The sequence below is a fragment of the Cygnus olor genome, chromosome 2 (genome assembly GCF_009769625.2).
Source record: "Cygnus olor isolate bCygOlo1 chromosome 2, bCygOlo1.pri.v2, whole genome shotgun sequence".
NCBI lineage: Eukaryota > Metazoa > Chordata > Aves > Anseriformes > Anatidae > Cygnus > Cygnus olor.
The window spans coordinates 29,108,036-29,120,531 of NC_049170.1; the positions used below are offsets into that span (position 1 = coordinate 29,108,036).

The 12,496-nt window shown below is 36.6% G+C and overlaps 1 protein-coding gene across 1 annotated transcript in view; it reads right to left on the bottom strand.

Annotated features, from left to right (window-relative positions):
* Window positions 1-2,598: 2,598 nt before the first annotated feature.
* The window catches only part of THSD7A (thrombospondin type 1 domain containing 7A), a 205,442-nt gene continuing 195,544 nt past the window's right edge, over window positions 2,599-12,496 (bottom strand). Inside the window, 4 exon segments of the mRNA XM_040550373.1 lie at window positions 2,599-6,479; window positions 8,066-8,153; window positions 11,521-11,731; window positions 12,062-12,144. Of these exon segments, the coding sequence (XP_040406307.1) occupies window positions 6,395-6,479; window positions 8,066-8,153; window positions 11,521-11,731; window positions 12,062-12,144 (467 nt within the window). The 3' untranslated portion in view covers window positions 2,599-6,394.

A 12,496-nucleotide genomic window follows, 5' to 3' on the forward strand; every position in this document is an offset into this window, starting at 1 on the left:
CCCATTTCACTGTCAAAAGAACACCCTACTGAGATAAGGATTATTAAAAATACAGCAACCGACAGATGGCAAAACACTTCAGGGACAGCTGCAAGGGCTATTTCAAGGCATGTGAAAAGAAAACATACTAAATAAAGACATTCAAATATCCAGCAGGAAAACATTAACTACTGCTAAATGATGCACACCATAACCATTCATCACTTAGCAGCAAGAGCCAGGACAGCTGAGATCTTGAGGAAGCAGTGAAGAGGCAATACCATGGCATATTGGCTCCGTGCTGGCCCCACAACAAACAAAAGAGTAAAGGCCACCTACTCCTTGACATCTCCTCTAAGCAGTCCTGTACTCAGGAATCCCACAGAGAGCTATACTCAGAAAGAAGAGGCACTAAGTGATTGAGAGTCCTCAGATATAACAGCACTTGTGGCCCAATTCTTGCTGTTACTGTTAAAGTAAATTGGATTATTAATGTGGAAGCCATGTATATTATTAATACTCCACTTTGGTGGCCCAAATGTTATATAAATGAGTTAGTTTAGGCTATTAAAATGATTCTGAGCCTTTAAAATGATTCTGTATCATTAAAATGACACTATGTCTGTCATTCTGTGTCATTAAAATGACACTACATCTCAAGTGAAATGATTGATTCAACTTAGGAAGTCTAGCCACAATTTTCTTTGTCAAGAGTATGAATGACCTGCCTCCACATCATCTCAAGATTATTCCAGTGCAATAATGACAAATGTGTGGCTTCAAAAGACAGCAATGTCCAAAAGTGGAAGAACAATCTGAAGAGAGGTTTTTGGAAGCTGTAAGTGTGTGCCACTCTGGGATGAGTTTGGCTCCATCTTCTCTAGGACCCTCTCTGGGTAGAGGAGGACTGCAACTAGGTCCCTCCTTGGTTATCTCCTCCACAGGCTGAACCTTTCCATCCCCTCAGGGCTTCCTTGTGCACTGCATGCTCTAGTCCCTGACCACCTCTCCAGTTTTCTGGTCTCTCCCTTGTTCTGGGCACCCCAAACCAGATACAGGGCTCCCCACAGAGCCTTTTGAGGGCTGACATGAGGGGACTAATGATCTCCTTCAAGCTCTTACTAATGCAGCCACATGTGCAGTTGCTTCCCTCACTGCCAGGATCAGCAGTAGAGTCATGGTCAAGTGTGCTGTTCCCCAGAAACTTTCCCCAGCCCCAGGTCCTTCTCAGCACACCTTAACCAAGGCATCCCCAGTAGGGCCAAGGGCATTAGACAGCAGCCAACATTATCAGCTTGTCAAGGCAGCTCAGGGAATTAATAGCGGAAATAGCTTACACATGAGGCTGAAAGTGTCAATTTAAAGCATGGCCATGCATGAGTAGCAGCAGACCAGTGTTAACCCCCCCCGCCACTCAGTGACCACTGTGCTCTCACAATGCTCAACCCTTTCCCAGTGCAAAGGTGCCTGGCAGCAGAGAACACAAGGACAAAACCTAAGAACACAAGACATCTGCCAAGGTGTGCCTCGCAGTAAGCCTCTCAACTTTTTAGATCAAACCAGGACTTAGGCAGGATGCCAGTTTTTGCAAGCACGGAGGAGATTTTTCAGTAGCATGTCACCAGAGACCAACACTCTCCATGGCCAGTGGCACTGCCCAAATGAGGGTAAGCAAAATAACTCACCAGCTCCTTCTGCTGAAATATAAGCAATCAAGCAGAAAGAAAGACTCTCCCCAAGTCCATCTTCTCCCACTCCAAAAATTCAAATTGTTCATTCATCTGCCTGATCACTAGCTGCTATTTGGATACACGTTCAGCTTTGGTGTGCCTAAGAAAACAACCAGAAAATGCAGAAATATCCTTTTACATAGCCAAATTGTGATTAGTGATGCCAAACAGATCCTGAATGGCTGCTTAAGCCCATTACTGTTTCAGCGGGACAATTTTTTTGACTCATTATTGTTGATCTTTACATTACCAGAAGGCTAAATTATGCACAGTGCTTATCTAAGCATTCTGACTTAGATATTTATTCATCTTCTTTCATTATGCTTGTATTGGAAAATCATATTCTATTTTTTAAGTAAAGAAAAATCCAGTCTGTAAAGTCTGTAAATGCTAGTCTATAAGCCATTACTTTCAAAGTCTTGCAACCAATTGCCAAAATCCTACTACAAGTTTTCTTTACTGAATGTGAAGAACTTATGATCTTCTTAGCATACAATAGGTAATTCTTTTCCATAGAGCTGAAATGGGAATTTTACTTTTGGTCTTCCAAGTATATTTTTTGTTTGTAGAATTCTGCCTGTACTGAACTGAACAGCTTTAAATGACTTAAAATCTTCATTTATTAAATTGCAGGTGGAAAGACAAATCTAATGCTTCTGTTATTTTACTGTAGATTCCAGAAAAAGAAAATAATGTAGATAGTAGGAACTTCTGAAAATTCTGAAATGCCTCTAAAATCAGAGTTGTGTGCTCTCAAAGTTGGGTTGAAACTTGTTAAGGGATAGCATGGAAGAGTTACTGGGGAGGTAATTAATAAAATTGGACTGAAGTCTTCATCCATTTAAAAAGTACTTCATCCATTTAAAAAAAAAAAAAAGACATGAAATGATTTTGAGTTTATATTTATTGTCAGCAATACATCAGTTATGTAAAAATAACCCAGATGAAAATGTAAGACTTGTTACATTTTCATGTCATCTGTATTAACTGAATAAAGCTTAGTGACAATATACACAAATTTGCAGTTGTTGTACATAAACATTTTGTGCTTTAAAAAAGAAATGTACATAATTTAAAAAATAAAAATGCATTACACAATTTACAAATTAACATTAACAAAAAAAAAGTAAACATTCCTCAGACAGCTGCCTCCTTGTTCTACAAAATAAATATTCAAGTAAATTAAGTTAGGCAAAATAAACTCTTAACTTTGGGTGAGCACAATTTACATAAAGGTAAAAAGACAGATTTCCATTTAATTCAAGGTATATTTTACAGTGATTTATACACAGAGTTTTTAAATTGGTCTCTTCCGATTGTAATACTGGAAAACAAACTTTATTACATTTTGGCAGGAGGAAGGGAGCTTCAAAATGGATACTTTATACTAAATATAAACAAGCTTGTGCAGTTGCACCAAAGCTTCAAAAAGGAACTGCTCCAGGACTCAAAGCAGACACAGCATTCTAGAAACTACAGGTTTAAAAAGGAAAATACAAACCACCACATCAACAGGAAAATGTCTACTTTGCTATTTTCTGAATGGTTTATTTGATCACTGGAAACGCTACTTTCACAAACTAACAATCTACAGTAGTGGCTGCTTTAGGCACTGGATTTGTAGAAGCACTCTGATTTTTAAAGCAAATTGCTTTTGATTCTATACTGATAACTCACCTATTATTTATTTCTGTGTCAGTGCTAAAGGGCTTAGTCACCTTTGCAACTTTTAGCTTTACATACAATTTCAGCCCTCTTTATAGCCTAATATTTTTTTTCTTGATAAAGAGGGAAGCCATTCTGGCTTCAAATTTCTGTGCACTTTGTTTGTAAAAAATAAAAATAAAAAATGCACTCTAGATTTTAAATGCAGCACTAGTATGATGCAGATGTGCATCAGCAAAATTAGCTGTCCAGATATAAAATGTAATGCAGACTAAAATACTTGCATGGATTGCAAAGGCCAAACATATTTAAATAAACTCCTATCCCTTTCTTCATTTTTAAGTACTATTTATGGAGAAACAGGAGATGGTATGCCTTTAACTTCATGTTATTAACTTCTTAGATTTTGGGCATAGAAATCTTCAAGGTAAAAACTAGGCAACAGCTTCTGCTAAGACCAGCCCATATAATACATAAAGCTGTCTCGTTGCCAATGAAAGAAACCCTGTTCCCTCAATTCCCTATTACTCCAATACCATTTGACAACACAGAATCGGACTTTTAAAGTACAGAAATCATGATTAAGCTTTGTGTTTCCACATTTTTACCATTCTTTAAAACTTTACAACTTTTTCATCTTATTTTTTGCACATCTGATAAAATAGGAATCAAATAGTTTTTTCTTGTCTCCTACTCAGGAATGCTGAAATAATCAAATACATCAAGATTTGTTTTTCTTTTTTCTTTCCTATGGATCTTTACAGAGAAATGTAAGAGAAGCCCCCAGTTCTGCAACACATATGTGAACGAACCACTGCTGAGGTAGGGGGCCATGGCACTTCACCAGCTGTGGATCAAGGTGTAAAATGAGAAAATAAACATGTACAAAAGATTGTTACTGTCATTCCTCTCTACTTATTACTCCCATTCAGGGAAGTACTTATGCAGTAGCAGTAAGATCATTTTCTTTTTACAGTAACACCACACTGGTAATGTAAGTTAGCTAAGTTAAAGTAGGGCCATAATTTTTCTTGGACATTGCACAAAATTAACATTGGTTCCAAGAATTATTCTATATGGAATAAAAGTAGGTAATTTTAAAGATTGATGTTATCTATTGACATCAATGAGAGTTGTCATTGATTTCAGTGAATCTGGGCCAAAGTTTGAAAATCTAGTTTTATTCAGTGTGCAAAGACTGGTGCTTCTTGAGTAAATAGTGCGATGAGTAGGCAGAAATGGTTTAGGTTATAAAAAAGACCTGAGAACCTAATACTGAGCTTTACATGACAATTATTTTTGACAGGTTGCCTGATAAAATTTTGTAATTGTATTGCTTAATAGTGGCACAGTCACTTATATGTTTGCTTCAGGCTACACACAGAAGCCATTTTATGAGAATAACCCTTCTCAGGTCATGAATCACATCTGTAACAGGCATGTAGATACAGTGGCAAGTCAATAAGCTTCATGTCAGAAGTATAACACTGAAATGCCATAAGCATGGGAGAGGTTAACAGTGAGCTTTTATACTGCCGGAGTTTAAAAAAAAAAGTTATGACTATTAAAATGGCAAAACTACTATCTTACTGTTTACTTGCCAGTACACTCAAGAGTTTAACTGAATAATTAAAAGAGTCTATCCAATTATCCTAATTAGAAAAGACAAAAAAGGGCTCTGAGTATTGCACTGTCAGCAACAGTGAAAATGCTCTCATTAGTGAAAGAAAAAAAGCAAAACTTTTTGCTTTTAGTTGAACAAACAGAATACCTTTTTAGACAGTAAGTATGTCACTCAAGATTAGAGGGCAACTGCTTTTCTTTTTCTTTTCTTTTTTTTTTTTTCTAACAAAGTTAACAAATATAAAAAATCTAGTCATAAACAGCCTTCAAAGTACAATTAGAAACCAGCAGGACAATCTATACTTGTATAGGTAGATGGGGCAAGAAACTAGACACTTGTATTACTGCCATGATATAGACTACAAATGGCCGCTGTGACGAGACATGGTGTATGCAGTACACGTCTTTAGCCGATTCCATCCAGTCGCAGTCCAAACTGAATGCTACTCTCTTCAGGATTCAAGACCAGTCTACTTGACACTCCTTGCACAAGATACATCATCATCCTTTCTGAAAAGAGGCAGTTTCTATGGCAATACTAGTTAAGTGCATATCATGCTGCACTAATATAGTGCAAAAAATTGCCTTACACGTAGCAAAAAAGATGCAGGCAACAGTTTGAGTTAGAGAAAGTAGAAACGTATTGTAACATTTACAATTGGTATTATATTTTTCCAGGCAGCAACTGCTAGAAAATACTGAATCTGAGAATGCCTCCTTTCTGGATGTATACATGAGGCCTTTATACTTTGGAGTGATAACAGGACAGAATTTTGCAAGTGAGTCTTTGCCCTCTGAAATGCAGGTTAACACAAGTTATCATCAACTGCCAAACTGTTGAACTTGCTCATGGGTTAGTCTCAGTTAAAAGTTAATTTTATACTAAGCACTAAAATGCTCTTTAACAAGTATATAATCTGGTAGAGTAATACATATGGTTCAACTGAGTATATATGTTATGCTTGAATATAAAGAGTCATAGACAGGTTGGTACAAACTCTTCATGCGTACTGATTATACTTGGTTAATGTTGCAGGGGCTTTCAACTGTTAATACAATGTCAGCTACAGTATTCTGGAGACAGAAGTGGTGCTTATAGCTTGTAAGATTGAGGAAAGACCACAAAAATCCCCAACTGCAGTGTCTACTAATGTGATTCTGCCAGATTTCTCAGTGCTGATGGTCTAAAGTAAAGCAATAATACCTTGAATATCCATAGGCATTATGAAATCCATCTGTCTTTATCTGTGGTGCAGTTACCAAAAAAAAAAAAAGAAAAAAAAAAAAAAGAATTCAAAACACTTAATCCACTCCATAGAAAATCCCTGTGGCTTTGGATACCTTCTGATTCCAATCCAATAATTAAGACTCCATTTGTCACCATGAGAAGTTATATTTTACATATCTGCATCTCCATCATAAGCCAAGGTTAAAGGTTTCAGTCGGTTGTTCTGCCTTCTCTGGGGCTTCTTTGGCTTTTTGCTGAAACAATAAGATAATTTGTAAATAGAACAAGAAACTGATGACATAGAAATGATGGATTTCATTCTTCAATGAAAGATGACTCTGTCATTTTAAGATAATGCGTTTGGTTGTTCATTTGTAAAAGCTACATACCTAAAACCTTCACTTGGATCAGCAATTATCTATCAACTCAAAGCAACACCTAATTCAAAGCTCAGTTGTCCGGAAACAGGCTGTTAGGGTGCTCACATGACTTTGATGAAATCCTTGGCACATAATCGTGCAAGATCAGAAAGTTTTCAGAAAAGCCCAGAGCAATATTTGTTCACGTATCAAAGCAGCAATCAGGTTCTTATAAATTATGTGACTCAAATCTTAAGTTCTCTTGACATATCAAGGGTTTCCACATTAAAGTTCCATCTTGTAATTAGTTTTATGTCATTATACTTTCTAGAGTGACTAAAGGTAATTCTAGATTTTAAAATCTTAAGTCTCAAATAGCAAGGATATGGTTTTCAGCCGTAATCCCTCCCTGTCTAGCCTTGAATTTGATTTTAACCCAGCAGTATTTCCAATATATTTGCCATAGTTTTAAAAAGTCACCAAGCCAAAGAAAAATGTGTAATATATGCATTTTATCTTTAGTTAGATTATGTGAGCTTTATTTCTTGCCTTGTTCAGATGATACTATAAGCATTTCTTTAAATCAGGCCTCTGCATCCTCATTGTTTTCCAAAAAGCTTATCTCAGCTATATCAATCAGACTACTCAAATCGAAATCTTTGTTCCCAAAACAGGGGGTTGCAGTGGCCTCATTCTGACAAATTTGCAGTGGAGCTGCAGGCTAATGGATTTTCTTTCCCTCAGAAAATAAAATATTTTCTTCCTTACTTACAGATAAGTGAGATTTGGGGGAACATTTACTAAAAAAATAAACAAATCCAGAAGTCCTCCAAATGCTGCCTATGCAGCCTGATGACTAAGCCTGATGTCTAAGACCACACTTCCCTCACCTTCTACCTTCATGGTCATTTGAATCAGAAATTCCAAACAGGATCAAAAAACTTCAGGGAGAGCATTCTCAAAAATTACTTGCTTTTGCAAAAAAAAAAAAAAAAATCTTCACTTGCTCAGCCAATAAGATTTTCAACAGAATATGATTTCATGTATGAAAAACACATGAGAAAATTTCCAGCCTTATTTTGGTTGTATATCTCTATATCCTGTCAAATATCAAATCAGACTTGCCTGGTTATTAAATTTCCTTCTTGCTATTTCTTTCTGCACTTTGTGATACGGCTACAATGAAATTATCATGGACACAGTACAGTCATTCTTAACAGAGATAAACCAAGCAAAAATAAGCTATACACTAAGATATGACATATTTGCAAAAAGTTCTCCTGACCTCAAGACAGTCTGTCAGTGTATCCATCGTCTGGGCTACAACCAGAGCCCATGAACCTCAGCTTGGACAAAAGAACATGGAAATTTAAACATCGCAGTTCACAGAAGTCCCTGCAGTTTCTACAGCTGCATATATATAAATGCTTGCATTACGGTCTGTGTGGGACTGCTTGTTTGTAAATAATTAAAGAACTCACCAGGCTAGATAGATCATAGAAACAATAAAGATGAGTAAAACAAATGCACCAGCAGCTACACCATAAACCCAGGTCTTCAGCCTCCCATCTAAAAGGAATGAATGTTAGTCAGTAGTGTTTGAGTTAGTCTTGTTGAATTATTAGTTCTGATATGCTACAGAAATACTTTTATAATCCAAAATAAATGTCTTCACAAGCAATTATAGCTTAATACTATTAAACAACTGAGCAATAGCTTCTCTGTGTGCTTCTGTTCTGCTTTTCAGCTGAAGTCTGGAAAATCCAAACGGAGCTGGGACATGGGGCAGAGGCAGCATGGCAGCAAGTGAGAGCCACAAGGAACCCAGTCCCTGGGCCCACTGGCAATTCCTTCAGCAGGATAGCAAGGTAGCGTGTCAGCCTAGGGATCATTTATGCTTTTAACAACACCTTCCATTCTACCTCTGGAAATACAATTTGTCTGCTACTTTAATTCTTGTAGCTATTTAATTTTCCATTTTAAAATATGTTTAACACTTGTTTTACCTCATCAAAACCTTAGCTGCACATACACAATTTTCACTACAGCAGAAAGTAATAATTTTTCAATTTCTTCCTATACCAAATGCAAGTCTTGTTGTTATTAAACAACTTCCCCTCACAGAACAAGCCAAACATTACCAAAAAGGACAACCCATGCTCAGAAATAGAGCAACCGTCTGTTTCTAAAAAGGACTGTACTTATGTGCAGCCTGTGCAGTTTGTATTTTGGACATGATGTCCCTGCAGGCTGAGGTATACATCCCACTCTCCTGTTTGCCTTGATCCTAGATGCTTATCCTTGGAAATCTAAGGGAAGAATGGTGTGACTTTGTCTGTCTTTTTTTTTTTTTTTCTGAACCCCAAATGAGCAACCCAAGAGCATGTTGTTTGACTCCCTGCTTTTATATGACTAATTGTACACACTGCTAAACTGCTTTTTGAAAACATTCTTTTACATGGGACTTGCTAGCCTTGTTGCACTGCCTTGAAAATTCTGTTAAAAGCTGAAGTATTTCATTTGCAAGGGGCAAAATCATTATTTCATGAAGCCATGTGTATATTTGAAATATCACAGTAAGCAAACACAGCTAATTTTTTTCTGACCAAATACTTATTGCTTCCTGATACCTCTGTAAAACCAAAAAAGGCATAACCAATGCAGCTGATGTTTCTGCAACTTAATAAGAACAAAAGTCATGAAGATTGGCTTTGTTCAGATTCACAGTATTCATCAGTATTCATTCAGTATTCACCTCTATTGCTGTGCAGTTAATTTCAGGCTTTCTGTTCTCTAACAATGCAAATTCTAACAGTCATGAACAACTTGGTCAAGACTAATATAAAAACATTTTAGCTTCATTATACTAATCAACCTAATAGCATTATAATTGATGATAACTCATATAATGGAAATAACGGATCCATTAAAGATGGATTGAACAATAGATTTGACCTGATATATCCAATGATATGATAGTAGGAATAAGAGAAATTTAGACTTCAATACTTCTAAACAGGTAATTTTCTTCCCTCCTTGGTTTATTTCCATTGGTAAATGTAATGGGTTTGGGGTTCTTCTGCGTTCGTTTGTTTTAAAATAGTATTATCTCATTGAAAGAAGACTGGCATTATCTTGTGTATAGATTTATTTAATTTTGTCAAAACAGGGAACTCTGTTAATGAGGTCATTCATATTATGCAAGCACATGCATCGAACCCAGGCACTCTCAATTCCCCTGGGATGGATTATTTCTAAGTGTATGAGGGAATGGGTGTCTCAAACTCATCTACTTTGGGTAATATATCAGCACAGACATCCCCAAGGATAGTCTAAATACCCTCCTTTCTGGAACTGCAATATAATTTGTTGAAGAGTGTGAAAGACTTTAAAACTATTTAAGACTATTCTAAACCTAGATTTAGTAACTGCAAGAAGAGGAACAATCACAGTAGAGTAAACCTTCTCATAGTTAAACCTTTTCAAAACCTTTTCATAGTTACCTAATCCTGGAATGAAAAATGAAAACAATCAAGTATAAATCTTGTCTGAAGTGCCAAATGTTTACCGTCTTACACATTTGCTCATACCTTCCCTGGAGGTATTAGTTCTGCTTAGTACTGTTGTTTATATCTGAGCTGAGCTATGTCTCCTTCCTAACTCAAACCAGGAATTACTGGAAAATTGGTGAGGTTTCATGAAATCCATCAACCATTCCTTGTTCCAAAAAACATGTGCGAGGTGACATGAGCATCCTCGTTCTATGCAGTTGAAGGCGGCTATCTGACATTTGCTTATTGTCAGCACTCCTACTGCTACAGTCCACCCTATGGCATTTTTAGGTGGAGTTAGCTAGAGTGAATAAAAAAATAACATATTACTTTTTAAAAGGAGGGCCAGAAAAGTTCAGTTTTCTTTTTTATTGTGGATTAAAGTATTAACTAATTGGAGTAAAGACCATTTTATCGCAGGTATCAAATATAGTATCACAGTACAAAAAGCAGTCAATACTACTAGGACTAATGGGACCTAACTGAAGTATTTCTAACATAAACATGATTTAATCTGCTTATTATAAGTATTGCTGCAGTTCTCTAGTTGCAGCATTTTAGGGATTATGCATGTAAAGATGCCGTTTTCAATCTTCAGAATTCAAACATTCATAAAGGTTTTAGTAAGAAATAAATACTAAGACACAAGTGTGGAAGAATATTTAGCTCTATGTAATTTATATTTTATGGAAGTTTTATTTATATCAATGTTAGTATCAGAAAATATTTACTGAAATTTGATTACATGATGGACTTTATCAAGCATTTTTAATGGGATAACTGTCAATATATTTCTTACCACTCAGGTGCTTGCTCAGCTCTAAAGAACATGGTCAATCATATGAGCGAATGTTGCCTATAGTGATTTAGAGCGTGTCTATGCTAAATATCAAGATTATGGCCAGGTTTCGTCTAACATGAATTAGTTTAGATATGGATATGGAAGAAAAGAATTACCATATCTATACCGATTGTTTCCCTGCAATTCATGCCACGATAGCAAACTTCAAGCAGCCCTTATCCTCTACAGATTTCAGTGTCACCTCATTCCTTTTTCAACAGCATTATTATGATAATCTAATATCCTGGCTTGCACCTTTGAAATCAACACCCTTCTAATTTCAAATAGATTCTGTGAATTTTAAGTAGCAGGGATTAAAAGAAATCTTCTGTAATACAAGATGTGATTAAATATATTGATGGGGTAGCAGAGAAGGGTAGGGATTTACTTATGCCTCTTCCTCTGTTTTCAGTCAAGGCAGATGCCCGTCTTCTTAAATGAACATTTAAGGATTTTTGTTTTCTTCCTTGGCACCACAAAAATGTAAATGCCAGGCCCTGCAGCAGTAGTTAAGCATTATGAACTGCTCATTGCATGACTTCACCTGGCCCAAAAGGCTGTAGAAACCAGGTCCTTCCTCGTCCTGACTGGTTACTGGAGGGCTGGGTAGGGTTCACAGCTCGACTGGTTTTCACATCTCCCTTTTTGTCCTCCATGGTGGGGATCACCACCACCGGGATGAGAGTGCACTGTTCGAGTGTGCCATCAGAGGACATTACTTCAGTGTATCCATCTTCACAACTGCATGTTCTAGTCTGTAGGGAACAAGTGTTTTACACTGTGTAGCAGAAGAACACAGTTTCCTGTGAGCTATAAGGCATAACAACACGGATGACTGGAAGAGAAGACTGTTTTGATGACTGTTAGCCTGGAGAGTACCTCTTATATTTTTATGCAGGATTGTACCAAATAAACAGAGATTGTTCAACATTTAATTGAAAGGTAGAAAATGGTCTTAGGTTGATTTTAATGAAGTAATGATTAGCAGAATCTCTGAAAATGCTTTTTATTGGCACAATCTTTAAAATGCAGGGTGTGGGAAGCCCTCATGGGGGTGTTTAATGCTCCAATGCAGTAGCACATACCTCACTGCAGTAAGCGTGGGGTTGACTGCACGGTGGGTTACATGACCTGTCAGCATCTGGTTGGCGCATCACTAAACAGCCCCCTGTAGGACAGAAAATCATATTTTGACATGGTAACACCTCTCCACTGATGAAATTACTGTTGTCATTATTTGCTACAGTATGTCATGGATTACCATTTTATTACTAATTTGAATTTAAAAGTCCTACTCTTAATCCTGGGTGAAATATTTTATTGGTAGAGTAAGGATACAGCATATTTATTTCCATTCATGTGCATTTTAGAAAAATGATATTTGGCAAGTGAACCTTTTTTGTTCCCTTTGTTCCTTTGCTGTTGCTCAAAAAAAGTTTAAATGTTTTGTGCTCAGGGAAACATTTTTGTTTCCTAGGTCCCTCCTTAAAACTATCATATTAAAACTGTGCCACAATTAA